The sequence below is a fragment of the Anoplopoma fimbria genome, chromosome 11 (genome assembly GCF_027596085.1).
Source record: "Anoplopoma fimbria isolate UVic2021 breed Golden Eagle Sablefish chromosome 11, Afim_UVic_2022, whole genome shotgun sequence".
Lineage (NCBI taxonomy): Eukaryota > Metazoa > Chordata > Actinopteri > Perciformes > Anoplopomatidae > Anoplopoma > Anoplopoma fimbria.
In genome coordinates, this window is record NC_072459.1 from 2,220,453 (window position 1) to 2,248,121 (window position 27,669).

Consider the following 27,669-nt stretch of genomic DNA (forward strand, 5'->3'; position numbering starts at 1 on the left):
ATGAACTAATGCATGAACTAATACATGAACTAATGCATGAACTAATACATGAACTAATACATGAACTAATACATGAACTAATACATGAACTAATACATGAACTAATACATGAACTAATGCATGAACTAATACATGAACTAATACATGAACTAATGCATGAACTAATACATGAACTAATACATGAACTAATACATGAACTAATACATGAACTAATACATGAACTAATACATGAACTAATACATGAACTAATGCATGAACTAATGCATGAACTAATGCATGAACTAATACATGAACTAATGCATGAACTAATACATGAACTAAATGAACATGAACTAAACATGAACTAATGCATGAACTTATGCATGAACTAATACATGAACTAATACATGAACTAATACATGAACTAATACATGAACTAATACATGAACTAATACATGAACTAATGCATGAACTAATGCATGAACTAATACATGAACTAATACATGAACTAATACATGAACTAATACATGAACTAATACATGAACTAATACATGAACTAATACATGAACTAATACATGCATGAACTAATACATGAACTAATACATGAACTAATACATGAACTAATACATGAACTAATACATGAACTAATACATGAACTAATACATGAACTAATACATGAACTAATACATGAACTAATACATGAACTGAACATGAACTAATACATGAACTAATACATGAACTAATACATGAACTAATGCATGAACTAATACATGAACTAATACATGAACTAATACATGAACTAATGCATGAACTAATACATGAATACATGAACTAATACATGAACTAATACATGAACTAATACATGAACTAATACATGAACTAATACATGAACTAATACATGAACATGAATACATGAACATGAAATACATGAACTAATACATGAACTAATGAACTAATACATGAACTAATACATGAACTTATGCATGAACTAATACATGAACTAATACATGAACTAATACATGAACTAATACATGAACTAATGCATGAACTAATACATGAACTAATACATGAACTAATGCATGAACTTATTTAACTTGAGTGAACTGGGTGCGCGCATATAAATAGTAGGGATACAGACGCGCCCTTGTTGCCTGTAAACAAGTAAAAGCTTTTATTCCAAACGCAGGGTGCTCTGACAGCTGGCAGTGATACCTGCACGTACCTGTGCTCACCTCACATAGCCCATCGTAGTATCTAGTAGAGTAGTAAACCACTCTGTGTGGCAGGCCTCTGCTTCACCACGCTGTCCAAGAATAAGTAGCTTTCTATGTATTATCTGTGTATCTAGGCCCATGCATTTATTGTCAAACTGCTGGCACAACAGATATACTGTACATTTTTATTCCTGTTCTATCTTTATTTTGTTGTATAGTATGTGTATTTATTGTCTGTGTAGTTGTATAGTATGTGTATTTATTGTCTGTGTAGTTGTATAGTATGTGTATTTATTGTCTGTGTAGTTGTATAGTATGTGTATTTATTGTCTGTGTAGTTGTATTTATAGTTGTATAGTGTATTTATTGTCTGTCTGTGTAGTTGTATAGTATGTGTATTTAGTATGTATAGTATGTGTATTTATTGTCTGTGTAGTTGTATAGTATGTGTATTTATTGTCTGTGTAGTTGTATAGTATGTGTATTTATTGTCTGTGTCTGTGTAGTTGAGCTGCTGCAACACTTGAATTTCCCCCATGGGGATCAATAAAGGAATATAATAATAATATACCATAACGTTTCATGTGTCAGCAGTGCACATATATATTTCACTTTTCGGTATGGATGCATGATTAAATGTCTTCAAAATAGCACGCCATCATGTGTCTGGACGTTACCTCTGACTTTCTTTGAACAGAAGGACCCAGAAACCAACCCTTGGTTACATTAAATAGTGTTATTTGGAAATATGTTTGCCACTGGAGACTGTTACTGTTTGTCATGTATGTCACAAATCATTTTCTGTGCTTATGTCAGCGAACCAAACATCTCACACTGCAGTTTGGAGTTGGAGTAACTATAAAGACGTGATTGTTTTGTGCTGTCTCTATGCCTGTCTGTTATACCGTGTATCCATTCAAGCAAAGGCTGATCAGAGGTCAAAATACTGGTGATGCAACTCACAAGGCTCTTAATCTGGAGAAAACATACTCTAAAGATCCACAGTAGTATGTCCTCAATTCAAATGATGCTCATTTTAATGTGAAAGTATAACCCACAAGTGATTTATTGAACTGTGACAACTCATGGTATTGTAGTATACAATTTGATATCAAAGGATGAAGGAAGATGTCCAGGTCCGTTGATGCAGTTTCAACAATTTCTTTATTGAATCAATGCATCTGAAGTCATTCTGCGCAGAACGGAGTCCACACAGAGATTCAGCATGGACCGAGGCTCTCAGCCTTCAGCCTGAACTTCATATCTGTGTTGTGCATCCCCTCAATGTACACAAAGGCATAAAACATATGGAGCAGTACATACATCATTCAGAAATCTTTTTAAAATACGTTCCTGAGAACCTAGAACCTTCCGTCTGTGTAAACATCACTATAAACAAGGTTGTCATGTCGTACGTAGGTCATGAGTTCATTGTGAGGGCAGTTCCTGAGAACCTAGACTCTTAACATCATACAGTATGTAATAACTTCATGGTTTCATTACAGTAAGGTACAGCAGAATATGATAAAATACACTACAGTATCATCCATTGAAGTCACAAAATGTTCAAATTTTGCATATATTCACTGCATCTCATTTGTGTCCAGGATAGAAGGAGGCCTATTTGTGTAAATAATCAAATTAGTGATTGTCCCAATTTTTTATTTTTTTAATTTTTTATTTATTTAACCAGGAAAAGCCTCATTGAGATTAAAAATCTCCTTTACAAGAGTGTCCTGGCCAAGACAGCAGCAGCACATTAAACAAAGTTTCAGACATACAACATAAAACAGTGACAGACAATAAAAAATAAATTCAGATCACAATCATGTCGTTCAATCAGTAGCTATTAAATGTAGCATGGCCTTTTGAATGTCTTGCAGTGCTGTCTGTATATGGCATTACATTCAAAGAGACAGATCTTTACCCTTTACTGTGTCAAATCAAAGTCGTCACTGATGGAGCCAGTTGTTTTTTAGAGGTCGCAGAATGTCCTCAATGAAAATACTCCTATTAGGCCGTAATAATCACCTTTCCTTATTGCATTAAATACTCGTTTATTAAACTGATCAATAAGATCACAGAACACACAAGTTGTTCAGTGAGGTTCGTTCAGGTTGGTCATATGTGTTAATGTTAAGACAACGTCTGGTATAACATAATTTACATTTTGAATACAGCGCTTGCTTATACTTTTTTCCATTATTCATTATAAAGGATGGAATGGACATAACAGCATAGCTTATTTTCTGCCATAGACAATGATGCTTTATCAGCTTATGAACAATAACAACTCTGGTACTGTATTTTATCTTTTAATATAGTTTATGAGATATAGCTCTTAGAAATCTGGAAAAAGATGATGTACTGGTTGTTAAACTGTATTTGGAACAATGCATTTGCCAAAACATTAACTGCAAAACACCCAAACCAGTGCCCTCTCCTGGTTGTGATTTTCTGTATTACGCTTTCAAGAAAAGCTGATGTAGAAAAGTTCTGTGATTTACTAGAAATGCTCTTATAACAAACATTACCAAATATGCTGTTGCTGCAGTATATACATGTCTAAATAAATTAAGTTTGTATGCTATTAACTTAGCTGGATCTGAGGGCATATTTGTGGTCAAAATATAGTTATATTTGCTCACTACTATCACACGGCATGTCCCAGCAAGACTACATTTTAAATTACATTATATTCTCTCAAAATATTTTTAACGCAGGAGAGAATACGTTTAATTTCCCCAATTTCCTCGGCCACTGCTTACAAACTCCATGTTCCATTTTAGCCTGGCATGACATCGACCCTGTGACTTAAAGGAAGATTCAGACATTTAAGTGTCAGGTTAACCAGTAGAAATAGAAGAGAGTCAATGGTAGAGTGAGAGAAAATCCTTATTGATTATCAAAAAAGTTTCCAGCAAATTTTCTCAATGAGCTTAACGATTAATTAGATGTACTTGTATATACTGTTAGTTATTTAAATTTGTAACAAAACATAATATTGTATATTCTTCATATGCTTATTTAAAACTTGTTTTGTATGTAAAAATTGGACTTTGAAAAGTAACGTAACTGTCAGATAAATAGTTAGGTAAATAGTTAAGATTTTCCTCGGAAATATAGTGGATTTTAAGTAGATCTGAAGATAATCCTTTATTAGTCCCGCAGCAGGGAAATTTACAGGATTTACAGCAGCAGAGAGATAGTGCAAACAAGAGACATAGTAAAAAAAAAACAAGTATTATAAATAAGTAAATAAGTAATAAAAGTAATAAAACAGGAAAGAATATTAAATAAGCAAAAAAAGTAAAAAAAAAATACACAATAATTAAAAATAACTGAAAATATTATATATACAGACAGAATATTTATAGGAAGGTTATGAGGAGGAACTAATGAAGTATAGTATACATGTCTCAAATTTATATTTGAGTAAATGTACTTATATTAGAGTAAATGTACTTATATTAGTTACATTCCACCACTGGAACAGGAAATCATTCTGGGTCCGACCCCTCCCCTTCCTATCCTGTCCACAGGTGAATGGGGACCAACAGGTAACGCCTTGCCCATGAGTTAACCGTTTCTGATGTACATTATTTATGGTGAATAGATAAACTTAAAGTAGAATTAAGCAATAAGCCACAAGAGGCCGTGGTTTCCAGTGAGTTTAGTAACGCTAAGGGGAACTTGAAGACATTTGGCGAAGATTTTAAATTCTAAATTCACACTGCAGTTATTTCTCCAAAATGTTTGTTTTATCTGGTGTTTTGTTTGTTTCTGTTCATGTGATGGTTTGCTAAGGAGCTGCAACATTACGCTAACATTGTTTGCAATTGCTTAACTGTTTGCTATCTTAAATGTCATGCTCCTCTTCCTCCTCTAGTACGATTAATGATAATTCTGTTTTTCATGGAGAGAGCATGCATAATATCAGGATCCTCAGACTGAAACAGTTAAATGCTAATCAGCCATAATTGATTTGATTATTTACACCAGTGCTTTCTGTGACAAATATACAAATGTCAAATGTGAACAAGGCCTATTGGTGACATTACATTACAGGTTAATATAAATAGTAGAATACTGCCACCTGCTGGAAGTGTTTTATAATGAAAATGCACATGACTTGCAATATAATTTAATATGTTACTTTTGTTTGTTACAACTGTGATTTTAATATTTATTGAGATATCTAAACAGGCCATAATATGAACTACTCTCTGGTTGCTAAGCAAAGACACCACATCATCACATCCATACCAGTGCAATGCTATGCTTGTGTTGTGGTTTGGTGATTGAAACTGTCTGCCTGAGTATTTGTATGTGGTGGGATAGCACAGAACGTATTGTCTTGCCCTACAGACCGAATGGATGAACTAAAACAATGTGTGTGTGACTGTGAAAGGTCATGTCATGTTGGTCATACAACTCTTTACAGTTATGAAACTTTGCTCCAGAGGTCTTCTTTTTTATGTCTTTGGGGTCAGGTGCAAAAAGTCTTTTTTTGCCTTTGCATATTGTTTTGGTAGTAGGGCCTCTAGACATGTTAGCATCAATTTGATGGCAGCTGATATTCATATTATTATTAATGTTATATATTATCACAATACACACAGAGGCCTAATGTGGTTGGTGTGGTGTTTAAGGCTTGTGTGCTTAGCTTTACTGTAGTGCATCTTGTCTTTTCTTTTGAGGCAGTTGTAACAGTGAGAAGGACAGAGAAAGTACTGAGATCTCGATGCTCTGGCTTTCCCCCTTCCCTTTATTTTAGTAATTTAATTGAAAATGCATTTTAGAATGTCCATGGTTTATATGCCTCATGATAATGTGCACGTTTTACACATCATTTGTTACAATGAATACCCCTCCTCCTGAATGAATGGCCTGTTTATGTAGAAAAATAGAGATGGACATTGGTAAAGTAGCCTCAGTCTGATCAATAATTCCCACTGTGGACCATGTCTGCAACCAGGCCTATATGCAGTGTGTGTGTGTGTGTGTGTGTGTGTGTGTGTGTGTGTGTGTGTGTGTGTGTGTGTGTGTGTGTGTGTGTGTGTGTGTGTGTGTGTGTGTGTGTGTGTGTGTGTGTGTGTGTGTGTGTGTGTGTGTGTGTGTGTGTCTGTGTGAGAGCTTTGAGGGTGGCATTAAGATTATGCTGATCATGACATGATAATAGTGATAACACTGCTCCCATATTTTAATTGTATTTTTAATCTTTAAACTGATCTGGTTTAAGAAAGTCCAGGAAGGTCTGAATGCTCAACAGACTGGTTCGTCCTTGATAACTCTAAGGATAGGATAGGATAAGATAAGATTACACTTACTTTAAGATAAAGATGAATCTTTATATTCTAGGTAAAGCTGGCTGAGCATGTGTTCTCTCTTCAGCACTGCACTACTTCACAATCAGTTCCACTTATCGGGAGCTGCTCAGTACACCCACCTAGATGTGTGAAGATGTTTGGGGTCAAGCAAGGACCCAGGAGGAGGGAGGCTTGGCATGGGAGGATGGGAGGGTATGGGGGAGTCAGACAGGGAGACGCTCTCAGGCAGCCTGCTGGGCACGATGCCCTGCTTCTCTGTTACTGGTGCCTTGACACTTAGACTGGCAGCAGCATGCTGTGACTCCATCCCAGCAACAGCGTCACATATTTGGGCAGGGTGCCAAAGGGTCCCCAGCCAATCAGAGCACACATGGTGCCAGATCACACCAGAGGTAGCCAATTGTAAGCCTGAATGTGCTTAGTGTCGTCCCTCCCCGATGTGAATTCCGTGAAACCCACAAGGTACACAAATGCAGACACAAACATGCAGCTCTAACCCAAAGGCAGAGTGTGCACATTTACAGTGACTGTGTGTGTGTGTGTGTGTGTGTGTGTGTGTGTGTGTGTGTGTGTGTGTGTGTGTGTGTGTGTGTGTGGAAAGGAGAAGAGATATAAACAGTATCTGCTTGTGCTTTTAACTGAATGCACCTCTGTATCACACATTTAGTAAGTCCAGTTCAGGCCTGTCAGTATCTTCAAATTAAGACACAACTTCTGTTTCACAGAGAGTTTGCAAATCACCACTGCTGTTTGTGGAGCTTTGTCTCGCTCTAGTGGTCAATCTGAGTAATACAGTGGTGCTGATATTGTGACGTAGTAAACTGTATTGCTAAGCCCTTTCCTGACAATTAATACTGTTTGTGTCATCATTTGTTTTAATGTAATCAACGTGGTAAATTTCTCTGTTTTACATATTTGAATAAATGTTTTTCTAAATGCAATAATGAGTCCCATGATGTAATATGTTAAAAACATTGGTATTTGAATCTTAAAGTCAGAAATTTAAACTTATTTTTTAAATATTTTTATTTATTGTCATGTTTCCTCTTACACAGTTGGACTACATACATGCCACACCAAATATATAACTGAAAGAAACGATTTACAATATAGAACTGAAAAGAAACAAACAGGCCTAAAGTATAAACCAATTCCATAACATATAATAATATTTCATATTAAAAGGAATCAATTACATTTCAAAACTACAAAAGCCAAACGCCATTAAAATCTTTAAAAGTCCACATTTGGATCAGGAAATGGGATCGGTACTGGGATCATCATCATTTAGTCTAAAAGGAGAAAACATAGGGAATGTGTCAGGATCTGGTGACATTTTTGATCTAGTTTGTGTTATATGTATATATATATATTTATAAGCTAAATTAAAACCATATCATTTTGAGCATAAAGAGATTACAATTGAGTTACTTGAAGATTACTTTTAAATATCATACCAATACTGTTGTATCTTACCTTCATCATGGTAGCGAAGACGCCATAGATAATGGCGATGAGGAAAGAAATGAGGAAAGTGAAAGCCATATACCAGCTTTCCACACCCGTGTCCTCGTTCACTTCAGCATGCATGATGTCATCTAGGAAATCACAGTTCTCCAAGGAGTCTGTGAATGAATTAAAACGTGTAAGATTTAAAAGTTAACTAGACTGTGTTACACTGGAAGGGGAGCTTGGAAGATATATTAATTAAATAATCCATGCAGTTACCAAACTTACTCAGAAATGTGTGAAATAGGTGGTTAACATAATATGTGCAATCTGTAAAGTGCAAGAAAGATGTGGATCAATGAACAAACTAGCACCTGGTTTAGAAATATTCTGGGGTAGGGTGACGTTTGCATGCGTCACCCTGCAGGTGATGGTTGCACCAGGTAACCAGATGACTTGGGACAGACGCAGGTGGCTTTGAATGCTGAACTTTCCATTTGGGCCTCTGTGGGGTTCACTGGTGTTGTAGTCCAACAGTTCCTTGGTGTCATCAAGAAACCAAGTGATGTTAATGGATGCAGGGCTGAAGCCGAAGACCAGGCACACAAGTTCACCGGAGCCCTGGAGCAAGGTGGCTGAAGGTTTGCTGTAGGTCACCGAGGCTGGAGGAAATAGCCATGAAAGGTTTTTGTTAATACATTTGTTTTGGGAAAGGTTATGGAGCGAGACAAAAATAAGGAACATTTGTATTTAAATGCTTTAGGAGACACATTTTATCAATTGAATCATGTGAGAGCAATTGTTCTAAAGGCGTTCTACTTCTTCTCTACTTTAGCTTGGTGCTTACACTACTGCCTTTGAGCTACTAACATTAAGGGCAGACTGAGGTGGACAAAACACAGTAGTATACAGTATCAGATAGGATTTGATTGTCTTTATTTTAGCTCATGCAATCAATTAAATAAATCTGTATTGGCCCTGATTCAATACTGATCTCTATCTACGATGAAATGATCTACACCAGTAAACTGTAATTTACTTAATGCTAATTGACAGCTCACCAAACACGTCCTTTATGGAGCTTTCAAAAGGCGTTTCAGATGACTCATGTCTGACAACACAAGAATACGTAGACTGCCTGTCCTCGGTTTTTGATGTGTTTAGTCTGCTGCTCATTGAGTATGTGCTGCTCCCTGTGTATCTCCATGTTGGACCGTTGATGAAGTGAGTTGAAGGGAGTCTCTGGCCATTCTCCTCCCAGTACACTAATATATTAGACGGGAAAAATCCAGAGACGAGGCAAATAAATGCGACGACGTCTGAGGTAGAAAGGTCATGGGCAGCTGGTTGTATTATCTTCACTGCTGGTGGATACAGCTCTTGAGAAACACAAAAATAAGAAAAAGGAAATTAAGCTTTACATTTTTACCATTTCAATCTCATCATTAAGTCTCTCACAACCTCCACAAACATCATTTAAGTTATTATGAATAATATAATTCAGAAACAGCTATAAGCAATCACAAAGAAACAAATCCATGCTTTTTCTGCACACCACTACCTCTGCTTTTGGTTACATGGTCCTTGTAGCCCCGGTTGGAACAACGGTGCTTGGCCTCACAAGACACTTGTTTAAATGCATGCCAATCCTCCGCTGACACACTGAGGGAGCTCCGCAAAGTTTCTGTCCCATTGCTGTGACTCACTGGAGGCTCCTTCTGGACATTCAGGGCATGATTGTTCCCAACTACTTTCCAGGTGACGGAGAAATCATCAAGAGAAGGGCCGACCACAAGACAGGTGATAGTCACTGGTCCCTTGTTCTGAAGCTCCTCCAGTGGTGGGCCCTGAACATATACGCCAACTATCTGAGATGATGCAGGAGTTACTGAAAAAAGAATGTGACAATAGTGGTAGAAAATGCAACATCCATCAAATAATGATTATCAGCAAAAAGGTCTAATGCTTTATGGAAGATGAATGTATTCATTCACTACCAATTATGTTTTCATTTTACCTGAGCAGAGGCTGATGTCCTTTCTCTTATTTTTATTCAGAGACTTGTCAGATACTTCACACGTGAAGATTTTCCCTGTTTTCCACTCCTTTTGAGAGGCATGAAGCTGACTGGTTACAGCCACACGTCCATCTTCACCCATGCTGATGTCATAAGTTGATGGAGGTATTTTCTGGGACTCAGAAGACCATTTAATTTGCGGGTTGAAGCCCCAGGCAAAGCATAGGAGTCTCTGAGGTCCTGACTTTTCACTGGGGGCCAGAAGAAGTTCCATTGATGGATCCACTAAATGAGAGATGAATCAGTGCATTTATTAATAAATGAATGTGTGTATTACAGATACATTAAGTGTGAAACATGAAATCAACTGCCACTAAGGGAAGAAGAGTTACTCCTCTCACCAAAAAAATTGCCTGTGGAGTTTGAGTCAAAGCTGCTGGAGAATCCTTGGTTCACTTTGCAGGTGAAACTTGTGTCTTTCTTCAATTGATTTGAAGGAACGGGGAAACTTCTACTGATTGAAAGGAGGCCTGTGGCTTCAGGAAGTTCAACATACTGTCTGCCAGAGATGTCAACATTGTTGGCTTGAAAGGTGATGTACAGGTCATGTGATGAGGGTGTTGTGACATCACACTCCAGCACAGCACTGCCTCCTCTCAGCAAATCTTTGAGAGATCTCCTGATAACAACCATTGTGGATGTATTTTCTGGCCCTGGATGATACAGGAAGAAAACCAAGCAGAATGGATTATTTAATGCACTTTGCTGTCACAAGACACCTGATTTTCATGGTGTATAGTTGTCTTACCTGCAATATTCACAGTCCTCTTGGTGGATGAGAAGCACTTATGGTCAGCTTTACATGTTATGGACTGGAGTTGTTTCCATTGACTTGACAAAACGGTCAGTTCACTGATTAAATGAGTTGTGTTTCTGTCCCGTCTCTTTGTGCTACCCTCTGTGACCGTGTCATTCATCAGCCAGGTCACCTTGGCATCAAGAACAGTGCGGACCAAACATGTTGCTTTAACGGTGGATTCTGCATTCATTACTGTTTGAAAGCTGGGAATCTCCACATGGATGGAAGGAGGGGCCCTTGAAATTGCTGAAAGGAAACAAGGTAAAGATTAATGAAGCAGCACAAATTCCTGCATGTAGCAAACTTTTTTTATATTTCAAGACTGAGTTGACATCATATCTTGCATGATCTGCAAAAAAAAAAAAGTGTTTGGTCATAATTGTTAATCTAATTCAAAACATTGAAATTATGTGTGATTTTTGTCCTAAACCATTAATGATACATATATCAGCATTTCCATATTGTGCTGTGAGACAGTAGCGATTCATACTTACATTGACAAATACTTATTGTTTTCATAAATTCCTGATTGTTGTGATTGGCCTTGCACGTAAAATTTGAGGCCTGTGCCCACTCAGTCATATTTGGCTCAATCTCACTGATTAGACTGAAGGTGTTGTCACTCTCCTTCATACTCTGCAGCTTCCTTTGGATTGGCACAATGTTTAGTGGTTGGCTGTCCTGCTTCCACTCCAAGGCCAGATTGTCTGGAAAGAAGTCTCTTATGGCGCAGATGAGTTTGACTGGTGAGATCCCGAATTCACCCGCCCAGACAGGGCTCATTGTGATGCTTGGAGACACAACCCGCTCTTCTGAGATAAAGAGGAGAAAGTTACGTCTTTACTGGCCTCATTTTAAACATAGTATGTACACATTTTTAAAATATGAGCGGATTTCATCCCTTCAGTTTTACATACCTTCAGATCTTGATCAGGTAACCTGTGTTGTCTCAATTCTAAATATAATATCTTTGTATTTAGGCTAGATGGCAGAGTTGTACTTTTTACAGTGTCTGGTGTCTTATAGTCAGGTGGAGACAAGGCTTGAGGCTGTTGCACAGATGTTGCAGCATGGCAGGACAGAGTGATCGGGGCTAGCAGCAAGCGGAAGCATTGAGTAACACCCAGGTCCCAAAAAAGTACCAAATTACAGAAGTGAAACAATGCAAGGAGCAATGGTGCATCACTGACACCAGGTGTGAGGTGTGGCTGTGTCAGTTAGAGCAACAGAGTGCACATTTGAATGTCTCATATCACTTTACATGTTTTCAGAAAGATTTTACATGGCTTATAATGACATTGCTTCGGGTTTCAGTTCTCGGCTCTGTTAATATTAGACCCGAGAACTTACCAACTGTAAATCTCCACATTTTCATATTAAGTTTAACATGGGCTGATGATTCCAGGTGCTAGGGAGGTGACGGACATAAGAACATAGTGCAGAATTAAGATAAAATGCTTGAAAAAAATAAATAAAGTACTGTTGTGAGTATTACTAGTGATCGTTTATAGGTAAGACTACAGGCAGTAGGAACAATTTTGTAGGAAAAAATAATGGAAGAAACAACTGTAACATCAATGTTATCTTCATTTCAAGATTTATTTTCAAAAAAGACAGAAAGCTCTTGTAACTTAAAATGAAAAGGAACAATTGTGATTACTTACATGATACTATGAGTATATGAGAAGAAATTAATGAAATTATTTTTTTTTAAGCAAAGGTTTCACCTTGTTTCATTTAACCTGTAAAGACAGAAAAAAATATATGGATTAGTAACATTATAAAATAAATGTATCAACATATGGAATAAACAAAATGTTACAACTGCCTTCTGTTTGTTGTAGTCCTTTGATAAATTAATTTAGCCTATATAACCAATGATCCAAATTTACACCAACATGTGTAAAATATAATTCAGTTCACGATAATAGCCGTGAAGTTTTAAATCATTTATTTTGGGCCCAAAACTTTAACTTGGTGTCAACTCTGTATACCAAAGGTTACCAATAAGTGGATTCAACACCTCTCTCGTATAGTCTGTGTCACACTTTGTGCTTCACAAAGGTGACTTTTATTTACATTTTTACAATTTGCTTAGCATTAAATTGCACAAGCACTGCTGTTTTTGTGTTCACCTCCTTAACATGCATGTCTCATGTGCAATAATAGTTAATATAGTTTTGTTTTTTTCTGTCTGTAAATATTATATTTCAGTTATTGTGTTTTTCTACTGTTTTTATTGCTTATTTATAATACTTGTTTTTTATTTTTATTTTTTATTTTTCATTTTTCATTTTTCATTTTATTTTTATCTTGTCTTTCTTACTATGTCTCTTGTGTGCACTTTAACTCTATGCTGCTGTAAGCCTGCAAATTTCCCCGCTGCGGGACTAATAAAGGATTATCTTATCTTATCTTATCTTATCTTATTTATTGTTAGTAGCTTTTGTTGCAGACACTTTTAGAATTGAGTATAAAAATGCAATATGTAAAAAAGTTTGAAGGGGCAATCCTTATGATTCAGTCCAGTCTTTTTCTTACATGAGCTTCAAGTTTTTAAAATTGTGTACTCCGTTTTCTGTGTATACAATGGAGGTATACACAGGCTCAATCACCATTGTGTTGCCACCTTCAGTGATAGATAGTGACTTCATTTTAATTTTCATTAAATTAAAATCTTTAAAATTGCCACGATAAATAAAGTAGTTATAATACAATATGTGGTCAAACGTTATTTACTGCCGTAGATGATTATTCTCATCATAGCGATGCCCTGTATGAACCTTTTGTCACTCTTCTTCCTAGAGGAGATTTCTGCCAACACATCTGTGTCGTGTGAAATACATACAACTATTTACTCAGTTGTTTTTTCTCTAACACTCTAACTGAAAAACTCATCATTACCTTGAAAGCAGTGGTTCCAATGCTGAACAGCAGAGTGAAGAGGAAGAGAAGGATAAAGGTGAGGGCTGTGCTTCCCATGTTATCTTCTTCTGCATCCATTGTTCCATTGTACCACTGGTAGAAATCTGGATGTAGTGTGCAGTAATTATTCAGTTAACACTTTGGACAAACAAAGCTTTGAACAGTAGCTCATGAGTCGTTGACCGAACTGTATCAATGACAAAATTCTATTAATGTCCTGTAGTAGGGTAATGTTCTTTATAACCTAGCAGGTCAGCGTGGATCTAATCAGGAAATCAATAAGTTTAGTCAATCAATCCAAGGATGAAATAGGCAACCACAAATTAAAAGAATAGTATTGGCATTTGTCTTGTTACTTATTACGTTGTTATTAGTGCATCATAAGACCTAATTGTTTTGCATGTCCCTCTAAAATGTTGATTATGTTGATTTAAGTCGTCCTACAATGATCTTGAATTGCTTTTGAAAGTCCCCATTAATGGTGTGGCAGGCATGACTTGGCTTGTGAATTAATATATTCATCTTTTGATGGAAAGACCACAGAGCTGGAATTAAACCTTAAACAATCGTCTTTTTTTGTGAAAGGGGTGCAAGACCCAGTGGAGGAAACACATACACAAAGACAAGTCATACAAACAATGCACTGTCTACAAATAACAATGAACAGATAGAAAATATATTTAGTTAAAGTGTTGCCTAAAGTTAGTGGGTTGTGGTGGTGTAATTCTAGTTAATACAGTATGATGTGGTAAGTTTGATATATTGTTATCAAACATGGTAATAGCTACACCTAATTAGTGTTGCATTAGGAAAGCACTGTGACACTACACTGACAACGAACATGTTGCTGAAAATAAAATAAAGACATGAACAGCATGCGACATACATCAGACAACAGAGTTGCAAAGAGCTTTTTTTATTTTGATTTTGAATCTGCATTAAAAAGACAATCACAATGTCATATCACAAGCAACAAACAACAAACAACAGAAGACACAGCGACACATAATTAATCTACTGAGGCCTGCACTTTGCTTCAGGGATGTTCATGTTGAGGTTGACCATGTTGATTTGTTCAAATGTTCTGTGCCCAATGGACCTGACAATAGCTTTAGTTGAGTTAGCCACGGACTCGTGGTAAACTACACAGCTAAACACCATGTCATTGTTTTTCCACTGATCAAGGCTGAGAGCTAACTGGCCATAAGCAGAATAGGATCCCTGGCTTTCTACAGGCTCTGTGGTATGGAACTCGTATGCTGAGTCTGCTCTCTCGTCATCAACAAGCCAAGACACCAAAACCTCCCGGGGTAGAAATCTTTCACATAGCAAGTCAGGGTCACCATTTCTTTTCTAGTTTGCTCTAGTGGAGGCAGCATGAACACTGAAGGTCGCTGAGTTGCTCCTCCTGCAAGCGTGAGAGAACATTTAGAGCTCCTGTCACAGATAAAAGTACTTACAGTACTGTAAAAAATCTCTGTTTCAAAATACACTTATAAATGACACTTATAACATATTTGATGGCACAACAAGAGGAATTAAATGCAGGTTTTTAGTGCACAGTTGCTGTTTTGTTTTCTTACCAGTAATCCTTCCATAGGATTTCTTAAGTGGCTCAAACCAATTGGCATTTTCAACACTGCAGATGAACTTTGTCCCTTGGCTCCATTCGTCATAATTGATGTCAAGTGGAACACTTATCATGCCTCTGTGTCCTTTAGGGGGGGATATTGAGGCTCCAGGTATTGGCTTTCCATGCTGGTTCTGCCATGAAATAATTTCAACGGATGGTTTGTTCACCATGACTTTACATTTTATGGTTCCTTTTTTGTTTAAAAACATGTCCTCCATTGAGGGGCCTTCAAACGTTATGTCCACATCGGCTTCAGGACATCCAGTTGCTAAGTAAGGAATTAATGAAGAATTATTGAATAGAAATAGCTGCAAAACAGAAAATGCAATGACATTCATGTTCAAATTGTTGAAGAAAAAGTAGGATGTACTCACAAATGGATGGTTGGTTGTAAGTCACAGATGAATTCACGAATGTTGCACCTTTCCCCTTGAACTCACATGTTAACTCATTGCCAATAACCCACTCAGTGGATTTCAGCCTGAGAAAACTTGCTGCACGGAACAGTTTAGTTCCATTCTCATTCTCTGGTTCCGCAGGAGAAAGGGTGTTGGTCTGAAATACTTTGTTGGGGATTTCCTTGTCGTTTAGCAGCCATTTGAACTCATAACTGTTTGGTGAAAAGTCTTTGGCAAAGCAGGAGAAGGAAGCCTCGTTTTCCTCACCAGAGGAGGCCAACACATTAAGAGTTGGCAAAATAATAGGCACAGCTGAAAAACAAACATATACACAAATATATATATGTATGCAGAAGCAGGGAATCATTTATATATATGCAGAAGCAACGGTGAAAAATGTGCTAAAATGCTCATGTAAGCTAGAATTACTATAGACTTTGCTTTCTTTGTACTGTGCATCTTGCACAAATGCACATTGTCATTACACTCCTCAGATTAACACTTACTGTAGCTTGTTACTAAATTGTGAAGAAAAAATAAAGAGAAAATAAGATCTTCAGAGTAAAAAAATTACATAATAGAACAGCAGAGCTTTAATGCTCGCTTCTGCATATACATTGACTGCTCGGGCAAGCAAACACAGATTTAATGTTAATAATCAACAAAGAGTGGAATTGGGGGCAGACTGACATCAAGAAGAACCAGGATTATGCAAATAGATGGCAAGAAGCAGAACACATTGCATTAATCTGTTGTGAGACGAGTGCAGAGGACATACAGTATATAAGCAAAGAATTGTATAATCAGCAGCAGAGCTTCAGCCTTCTTGTTCCACCTCACTGTTTGGTTTGACTGTGAGGCCTATTATAAAACCAAAAGTATAAAAAGATATGTAACGCTATTTCATTTAGCAACAGTTTATTGTTATGCTCTTCTGTGTGTTGATGTTCCTTTCAAATGACAGATTGGAGTATATTGTTTCTTAAATATTTAAACTAATTATTCCTCTCTTTTATGTTTATAAATTCAATTGTGTAAACATAATGGCTTTGTATAAATTTACAGAGATGTAGTAGAAGCTGCCTTGAATAACTTTGCTCAGAAAAAAGCATAAAACCAAACAATAGAGATTAATTTAAAACCTTAGACTTAGTAGACTTATTAAACTTTTTACGCAATTATTAAACTTTCAATTCAATTCTGTTCAATAAAACATGAATTGTGTGAATAAAATATTGCACTGTGAAATGTAAAACTTTTTGACTGAGGATATTCTGCTTTATACAGAACTCTGCCTCAATTTACTGGCAATAGTCACCCAATTAAGTAGGTTAAGTATATCATTTATCAGTAATTACCAAATTTAAACAGTTTTTTGTAATTCATTAATGTAATAAAACAAACTTGATATTGTTGCAATTATAGAATATGTTAATATGTCCACATTGTTAATCTACTAGATATTAAATAATCTACAGAAAGGCATTTATATATGACAAACCATGAGTCTTACTTGGCTTTACGAAAATTCTCTCTCCATCTCCTGCTGCATGTTTCGCGACACATCGGAAAGCCTTCTTTGAGTCCCACTCCTGTCTGCTCACTTCGATTTGACTGATTCCCGAATAAAGGTTGTCCTTTAGTACCGGAGGGTACTGAATGAAGTTTGTCAAGGCATCACCATTTACTTTGTTCCATGCAAAGGTCAGTGAGGAGGGTGTGAAGCTGGTGGCAAAGCAGCCAAGAGTGACTGTCGCTCCAGTCCCAGAACCACATTGTATCAGAGGAAACACATTTGGTGCGGAAGAAGTGACTAAGAAAGGAAAAAACAAACGTGCAATTATAATTCAAAAATAAAATTCAAGATAACAGACATTTTCACAAAGTTTTAGTTAAAACAGAAGGAAGAAATTCGAGTTGAACGAGTCAATAGTGTAACAAGGCACAGTTTTGTTAAATGTGGAAATTCCAAATGCTCTCAATACCCCGACCTCTATGGTTCTAAATGTCATTAGATGATTTTTTTCACCAAATTAACCTCCCTCAATTATATTATTTGTTGTAATTATTTAGGTTATTCTGTATATAAAATGGTAAATTACTTTAAATGCACAACTTTGACAGTCTCATTAGTATATTCTTTTAAATTGATGGAATGTAAGTGTTAAGTCAGTAACCATCCATTATGATGGCATTATTGCAGTCATATTGTTACAAAAACATTTATGTCAAATTCAGCAGTTATCTATGAAATGAAAGAGTATTCTTACCTGATGAAACTGTTACTGTTGTACCCTTTCCCCAGTAGTCAAAAGCATCATAGTAGCACAGTGCTGAATCTACGTAGCTGGTTGTATTAAAAGGCTACATCTAATAGCGAGCGCAAAACGTCTGCCTTATATTGAAATAATCCCACGACTAAAAATACAATATAAAAAAGAATAAACAAAGTAATATATACTTGCCGCAAATATCAACCATTCTGTCCTATACTTAAAATATCGCTGTCCGACTTTTACAGAAGATATGCTATATTAAAACATTTTACTTTTGAAGTGAGAATTGACATGTGAGAAGTTAACTTAAATATAACACTCAAACGTACCCTGATGTCGTTTTTAAATGGAACAAATCTTACCTGATGACACTGTTACCATTGTGCCTTTTCCCCAGTAGTCGAAAGCCCAGTTGTCACAGTTAAGAGAGTCAGTTTACTCTTCTCACAAAAACTCATCACTTTAATATCCCATTACTTAATGTCATAAAGTCTGGTTTTGGCAACGATTGAAATCAAACTATAATATGCAGTTTTTGAAAGACTTGCTTTCCGACTGAAGTAAACAGTTTCAAGCCTTTCACAAAGTCATTGTCAAGCTACAAAATAATGTTTACTGTCCAAGCAATGGTGATCAGTTGTGGCTACATGAAAATGATCATAAATAATTAAGTAATGTGATCAGGAATTTCATTCTCTAATACGAAATATTAAGATTCCATACCTGAGGTGACGGTGACCATGGTGCCTTTTCCCCAGTAGTCAAAACCATAGTCACAGTTCAACAAATTATTAACCACTGCATACAAAAACCTGTTCCCAGATATTGACACTTTCCATGGTTGGTTATCTCATTACGATCTACCCTCTGACATATTAACCTGGACTTTTGTATATAAGGTTTCAAAAGATGGAACTAAACATGATATTCACCACCGAAGTTTAAATTGATTCCATCAATTTATAACACATTTAACATTCAGTATCCCAAAAATTTGGGGAACTGCACGGTGTCACAAAAAAGGTATCAATACTGTTTATAAATCGAAATGTTTACGTCAGAGAAAGAAAAAAAAGAGTAGCTTACCTGATGTGACTGTTACCATTGTGCCTTTCCCCCAGTAATCAAAAGCAGCGTCACAGTGTAATATGTCAACACGTCCAACATACAAAAACTGAGGTCTAAATATGGCAATTGAATTGCCAATATGAAGACAAACAAAGCATATTTTACCTGTTTACCTGGGATGGTCATTATTGTTCCTTTTCCCCAGGAAGCAAATAACTATTAGACTGATTTCCAATAGCTCTTTAGTGCACAAATAGTTAACACCTTCTATCATCTAATAAATGATTGTACTTATTCAGTTAAGATAAGATAAGATAAGATAATCCTTTATTAGTCCCGCAGCGGGGAAATTTGCAACTAGTGCATACCTACCGTTTACCCTGATCGTTTTGCCATCCTATTTGCTGTTACTGTCATTTCTATGTCTATTACATCCTAGTTTAAGCGCAGTTAAAATCTACATAAATTGAATATTAAACCAGAAAAAAAACATAGAATTGTCTTCACTCAAAATATATTAGATTTTTACTCACCAGAAGTCACTGTGACTTGTGTTCCTTTCCCCCAGTAGTCAAAGTAATCATCACAGTGAAATATAACAGTGATCTTCTAATACAAATACTAACAACACAATTTAAACCAGGGAAGCCTTCATGTTTCACTGGCAGAGCAATTCCCACTGTGCTGTTTATTAACCACATCCCTTGAGATATACATTTCCTGTGGTCTAGGTTATATAAAAGTACATGTGAGTTGCCAACAGTTAGTAAACACTTCCTCTGTATCAGACCCCCTGTCAGCTCCAGTTCCTGTTGCATGGACTTGATTCTATAAATTACTTTACATTAACCTATTAACTATCCTGCACACCATGTATATATTTCAGTGCTCAACAAATTGCACATGTTTTAGAATTCATTCCCTAAGTTTTAATGTGCAGAACACAACTATGAAAGTTAACATATTTTAACATGAAAAAAATGTGAAAATTGGATCTAAACAAATTTAAAGGATACACACCTTTACTTAACAGTCAAAGCTAAACTGAGAGATTTGCAATTTTTACATGTCAGTGCAAATATTGCATATAGGAGGCCTTATAGCAGGTTGTATTCTCATAAAACATATATGTCATATTAGAATTTCACTGTTTATATTTATTTATTTATTCATTTTTTCTGAGGAAGTAAACAGCCTGCAAGTTGAGGCTATGCTACGATGTCACATTCGTAACAACTGCTGTCAATTTTTTGTTCAATCTTAAACAATGACCGAACCACAAATAGTAATTCCTGAGCTGTTAGCAGCTCAAGACCATCAAATCACATTTATAAAGTTATGAGTTGTACAGAAAGACTTAACAATGACACACTCCTCACAAGCTCAGTGACTAGGAGTGTAATGATGAATTGCATCGATGAGCAATTATAAATTGTCTAATCTATTCTTAATAGAATACATTTGAAAAAAACAACACATTCTCACTCCCATCTCTTCAAATAAACTGGTCAGTGGCCCTAAACTTCAAACTATCAACCAACATTTCTTATAATTTACAATAAAAACAAAATGGCTAACTTTATTTTTAGGCCAAAATGTGCTTTCAACAAAAAGAAAAATCCAGCTCTTTGCATTAAGAGCACTGCCTGTCTTCAAGTTCTAGTTACATGAGACACACATAACAAGCCTACATAATACAGGAACAGGCTGGGCTGATTTGCAGATGTGTGATTTAGTGTTTCTGATTATATGGTTGTCAATGATGATCTGTTGTTTGATTTGTCCACCTCATTGGTCATAAAATATCTTTTCAGCTATTGAGGAGATTGTCATTGCATTTTGTACAGAAATTCAAGTTCCCAAGAGGAATCCTACGGACTTTGGTGATCCCCTGACTTTACCTTTAGGGTCACCATAAGGTAGACATTTGTGGTTTCGAGTGAAATGTGTCACTTCCATTACATTTGATACAGATTTTTCGTGTTTATCTCAAGATGAATTCTGCTGACTTTGGTGATTCCCCCTAGCAGGTCAAAGTTCTTATTTGTTCTACTTTTCTTGTCTGAACCCCTGCAACGGATTGCATTCCTGTTAGCCTCAGCTGTTTTTTGTGCCAAAACAATTTCAACTAAGATGGTAAAAACTGTAAAAGCAAAACATCCCTCTTGGGGGCCTGCTCATGTGTTTGATTGAAAATGGAGGAGACATCTGATTGGCTACAGATAATTCCCTGTTGAATAGAAAATGCATTTATGAATTGAGGGACATCAGGGGAGTCTCAAAGAACGTTGTTCACAAATGACAAGCAGTTTGTAAATACATGTTCAACAGTTTGTATATAAATGTAACAACGTCCAAAAATGTTTTCGATGAAAATTTAAATCCTTTTTAAATACACAAGTTTGTGGTGAAACACGGAAATATTACATGTTAATGTTAATGATGACTATAATTTGTCTGCATGGAAAATATTTTTGTGGAGAGAGTCATTGCTTCTCTGGTTTATCACAAACAACCTGCAAAACTAATGTCATTCCCAACACTCTCAGCTGCCATCAACCGTCAAACTGCAAAAAGATGGCAAAAAAACAAGATTCTGACTGCCAAGATGCCGAACTCTACACTGTAAACAATTTGTCAATCAAAATGATGCTCAGCAAGCTGTCTAGCTAGCCAGTCTATGATTTTAAAATGTTACTAACCAATGAGGTTTGAGATTTAAACAGCTCAAACATTAATATTTACGTGCATTTTGGATTCACGGTCTTCAATCAAATGCTAACGGTTTATCATGTGAGAATGCTCTTAAGATTTGTAGCAGTGGTTGTTAGCTAGCTATCTGATATCCTTTTGCCCCTTGTTAATAGTTTCCAATGCCACAAAAATACACTAAACAAACTTGAAGGTGTGAATGGTGGGGGGATTATAGTAGTAATATCACCTTGTGTTACAAAACCCAAACTACCCATTTAAGACTACAAAGTGTTCCTAATAGTTTTCATTCAGTCTCTGATCTTAGACTATTGTGATTTTAGACGTTTCATTGGTATTAATCCAAAGAGAGGAACAAAGGACAAAGTTGCCTATAAGAAGACGGTGTGATCGTCCAGAAGAAGTCTATCACCGTCAATACACGTAACCACACTACTGAAGAACCTCCTGACTTTAAATGTGACTTCATATCGCTAAAAGAACTCTCTCTCACTCCATATGTTGTTTTGACAGACTGACGTTGCCACATTGAGCCACAAGAGACATTGGCATTATCAGCTTCATAAGCAATGATTTGGCATTGTTATCATTGAGTTATTTTGTCATTTTTTTTGTTTATTGCTGTTTTACAATATCAACACTGGAATTAATATGTGGAGATGAACACCGACCAGCAAGGTGATCCTCATCTCTATCTGACCCAGAAGAATCCTCTTGGAATTAGGACTGTCCACCACCACCCAGACTCTTGCTGATGCACCTAGCTCAAAGGACTCCTTTAAGAGGCAAAACACGAGCCTACCTCACAGGACTTTTTCAAAAGGGAAACTAAGCCTATCTCACAGTTTTTATTTTGCTACTCAAAACCTCTTTGGCTTGTTTCGATCGGTCGTCCAAGTGTTGGTTTTTTTTATGTTGAAACTGCCCTGTTATATAAAAGTTTGTTTGAATTATATCCTTTCTAAGTTGTTTATTGCATATGTTGCATAATTTCCATAATAATACATATGTCTGTAGACCACAGAACATAAAGTTCTAATGTTAACTGCATTGCAGATTGATATTTTAGATATGCTAATCTACTTATTGTATTATCAATTTGGCCTGTCTACAGTAAACTGAATTTAAAGATATCCAACCCCTAACCAGAATGTTACTGTAAATTCAAATAATCACAGAAATATACTGCATTAATTTTTACTGTAAGAGACTGTGAAATTGTTCAACACTATGACTACTGTAGAAAGACAGTAAGTTGCTGGCGTCTCTGCTGCCAGCACTTTACCGTCATTTAACGGAAAAATTCTTTACAGTGTAGGCTTCAAAACAGTAGTCCACCAACCAAAGGGTGACGTCTCGTTGACTCTGCACTTGTTATATACAGCCTCTGGCTGTGTTTCACCAACATTTTTCTTCAATAGCCCAGAACTGACAAACCAAACACTGGCTCTGAGCCTTTGGCTGTTTTACGTTACCTGAAGGCCACAGTAGCTTTGCGACACGCTTGTAAACCTGCAGTAGCGAAAACATGGCCCTGAAGACACACCCATACACAACAATACACTCTTCTTCCTTGGTCACTACCAAAGAGCGGGTAACTACAACCGCTGTCTGACTTCCGTTGCTCTTAATGTAGTGTTATAATATTAGGATGGCCTTTGAGCGTGGCAAATGGCGTTACTATGATTTGCACCGGGATGCTCATGTTACCACAGTCTTGGACAGGAAGGAGTGAGCGGAGTGGAAATAAGTTGGGTGCAATCTGCAACCACACCGCTAGATGCCTCAAAATCCACTGTGCTTTCAACATAATTCAACCTAATAACCCTCTGAGCTCAGTAATAGCCAAAAGAGACCGTATCGAGTTAGCGTTTACAACTTCATGACTTGTATCATCAATGGCTGTAAGGTCAAAGGGAGCTATCGCTAATAATTAGAAGTCTCTTGTCATATAAAAAGACATAACGAAAATAAGTTCTTGTTTAAATAAAATAAGATAAGATAAGATAAGATAAGATAAGATAAGATAAGATAATCCTTTATTAGTCCCGCAGCGGGGAAATTTGCAGGTTACAACAGCGTAGAGTAAAGTGCACACAAGAGACATAGTAGAAGAAGACAAGATAAAAAATAAAAAATGAAAAATAAAAATAAAATAAAACAAGTATTATAAATAAGCAATAAAAAAAACAGTAGAAAAAAACAACAATAACTGAAATATTATATTTACAGACAGAGAAAAAAACAACAACTATTTTAACTATTTTAACTTTTTTAACTATTATTGCACAGTGTAATGTGTAATGTATTGCACAGGTTTTTATTGTCATGTTATTATTGTCATGTGGTCATGTGGTCTGCTGGGAGCAGAGCTGGTTGTGCAACCTGACTCTCCTTCACACCGGGGGTGAAGCAGCCGGTGGCTGAAGGAGCTGCACAGAGCTGCCAGGGTGTCCTGCATGGGGGGGAGGTGTTGTTCATCAGGGATGACAGCTTGGCCATCATCCTCCTGTCTCCCACCACCTCCACCGTATCCAGTGGACACCCCAGCACACTGCTGGCCTTCCTGACAAGCTTGTTCAGTCTCTTGTTGTCTGCTGCTGAGATGCTGCTGCTCCAGCAGACCACTGCATAAAAGATGGCTGATGCCACCACGGAGTTGAAAAAGGTCTTCAGGAGTGCTCCCTGCACTCCAAAGGACCTCAGTCTCCTCAGCAGATAGAGTCTGCTCTGACCCTTTTTGTAAAGTGCCTTTGTATGATTAGTCCAGTCCAGTTTATTGTTCAAGTGAACACCAGGTACTTATAAGATTGCACAATCTCAATGTCCTGTCCCTGGATGTTCACTGGTTCCGGAGGACAGTGTTTTCCCCGGCGGAAGTCCACCACCAGCTCTTTGGTTTTACCAGAGTTGATCTGGAGGCGGTTCCTCTGGCACCATCCTATGAAGTCCTGGTTCAGTTCTCTGTATTCCCTCTCATCGCCGGCGGAGATGAGGCCGACGGTTGCAGAGTCGTCAGAGAACTTTAGCAGGTGGCAGGTAGCAGAGTTGTGTTTGAAGTCTGATGTGTAGATGGAGAAGAGGAATGGAGCCAGAACGGTTCCTTGTGGGGCCCCCGTGCTGCAGGACACCCGATCTGACTCACACTCCCTTATCCTCACATACTGTGGACGGTTGGTGAGGTAGTCCAGTATCCATGCAGTGAGGTGGTGGTCCACCCCGGTCTGCTCCAGCTTGTCCCTCAGAAGCAAAGGCTGGATGGTGTTGAAGGCACTGGAGAAGTCGAAGAACATGACTCTCACAGTGCTTCCAGCCTTTTCCAGGTGAGAAAGGCATCTTTGTAGCAGGTAGATGACAGCGTCATCCACCCCGATGCCAGATTGGTAGGCGAACTGAAGAGGGTCCAAAGATGAGATCACCAGGGGCGGAGGTGCACAAGGACCAGCCGCTCCAGGGTCTTCATCAGGTGGGATGTTAGAGCCACCGGCCTGAAGCTGCTGAAGTCCTTGGCCCCGGGGTCTTTGGGACTGGTACCACGCAGGACGTCTTCCATAGCTGTGGTACCCTCCCCAGCTTCAAGCTCAAGTTAAAGATGTGCTCCACTATCCTGCACAGCTGGTCTGCGCAGGATCTGAGGAGCCTTGAGCTGATGCCGTCCGGACCCGTGGCTTTTCTCACCTTTATTCTCCTCAGTTCTTTTCTCACCTGGTTAATTGAGAGGGACACGTTGGGGGAAGGGGGCTGTGTGCTGTAGGTTGTTGGAGTGGGGGTGGGGGTGGGGTGTTGGTGGAGTGCAGCGTTTGAGGAGTGTGGAGGGGAGCCGAGTGTTGTGGAAAAGGGGGTGGAGGAGGAGGAAGAAGAGGGGGGGTAATCCACAGGGGGTGCAGACGATGGGGGCTGCAGCGGCAGGGAGGTCTGGGTGGGGGGAGGGTATCTAAGAAGAATTAAAAGTTATGTTATGACATGAAAGTATGATAGCCAAAGCTGCTATGTGCTAATCACATTTTCTGAATGGAGCATTTAATATTGAAATCTTGAAATCATTTTAAATATATTTGTTTCATTAATGGTTGGGATATCAAGCCAGAACTGAAGCTGCAAAACCAACCTTCCAGCTTCGAACTCAACAGGATGATTTCTTTTACAAAGCTCTTCCGGTTACTATGGTTTTTAACCAGCATACTTTTAGTGCTTCTGATACTCATTTTAATTTGTTGTTACTCAATGGTATTGGGTCAGACTATGCTTTGGTGTAAACAAATGGTATCAGTTAGAATTGATTAATTATTTTTATGTTGAAAACGTACAAATCCTTTTCTCTGGCCTTATTTTGTGCAATGTATTATCATGAAGGTTATTCAGCGCTGGTTTGTGAGCCTTAAGGCTCTCAGTCTTAAGTTTCAGTTTGTTAACAGGATGGGGAAGCACCTGTTGTGGTGAAGATTGTTTCCTCTGTGTTACATAAATATTAACCAGTAAGGATGTTGATAACCAAAAGTCAAAAATGTGCAGACATGTTCGTTTATCTTATGATAGCATATCTAATTAAAGTTGAACTTTATTTGAATTCAACAATATGTGTGTAAGTATATATGTACTCTTAAAGTTATTGGTAGCAGATCCTTAATTTTGTGACCAAGGTTTCACATTTACAACATACTTTAATAAGCCTGACATCAAAATAGTAGTAGTTTTTATATTTGTTTGTCAGAATGAAGGATAAAACTGAAAATCATGCATTTCCTCATTAATTGAATGCACCACTAGTCCAAAAAACATTTATTTTCTTCAAAGTCTGGTGATTTTAGGAAACTACCTGACACTGGCACTATTTAAGACACTGCCTCAAGAAAAGAGCTTCACAAATATCATAATGATACAATGAAACAAACACATATAAATATTTGTATTGCTATACATTGTGCAGTAAAACTATAAACAAATGATATCTACTTGATGTGAACGAGACACATTACTGTATCTTGTTTTTTCAGTATGTGGAATAATCTTTGCTTATACGAAGAAACAAGAAAAAGGGTTTCCAGGATAAAACTGAAAAACAAACAAACAAACATTTACCCTTCAACTATTCCATTGGATATTACATTCCTTCGTAGTCTAATAAATTTGTGAAATGGCCTGGTTTTGTGAATATTTCCATTTTCTTTAGGCACAGTGACTTTGTGGCTCAGTTCAGGACAGGTATTTGTATTACCATATATCACTGTGTCCACCCCCCGTGTACACAGTGCAAGATACACAAACAAAAACCTTTGCCTGATATGGTTCATGGATAGTATTTTGTACTCTTTGTACTCAGCAGGAATATTCACTATATTTCAGTTACTTTCTACAGTAAAACTATGAAAACCTGAAAGAACATCCTACTTTTTTATCTTTTTTTATTTGTAATTTTACCAAATTTAATCTGAATTAACTAATTATTGCTGATTTTTTTACACCTTGTGAATATTAACCTGATCCCCATGGAAGAGATATCACTTTTAAGCTCATGATATTACATTATTCTCAGTCTTTAAACATGTTTATTTTTCCTAAGAAGAGTTTTATCGGATACGTACCAGCAGCAGAAATCAGTCTTACTTCCAGACTTTTTTTCTGTATCAGCACCATACACAGCATTTCCTTCTCAGTGAAAGGAGGTTTTTGTCTCATGATGTATCACTGTGCTGCCATAACCACTGCTGTAATCTGCACTGTGATAAAACTCCGTACAAAAACTCCACCATGCACATGCTGTTACATTATCTATCGTGTGTTTTTCACATTAGTTCAACAAGAATTGTTA

At 37.2% G+C, this 27,669-nt stretch overlaps 1 pseudogene and 1 gene segment (V, D, J or C); both read right to left on the reverse strand.

Moving 5' to 3' along the window:
• Positions 1-7,531: 7,531 nt before the first annotated feature.
• Positions 7,532-12,333, reverse strand: LOC129098491 (Ig mu chain C region-like). The segment is given in 9 exon segments: positions 7,532-7,815; positions 8,000-8,148; positions 8,347-8,634; positions 9,034-9,351; positions 9,534-9,860; positions 9,990-10,274; positions 10,391-10,702; positions 10,798-11,094; positions 11,343-12,333. Coding segments are annotated over 9 exon segments (2,274 nt in total).
• Positions 12,334-12,428: 95 nt separating this feature from the next.
• LOC129098492 (immunoglobulin gamma-1 heavy chain-like) overlaps positions 12,429-27,669 on the reverse strand; it is a 34,121-nt pseudogene continuing 18,880 nt past the window's right edge.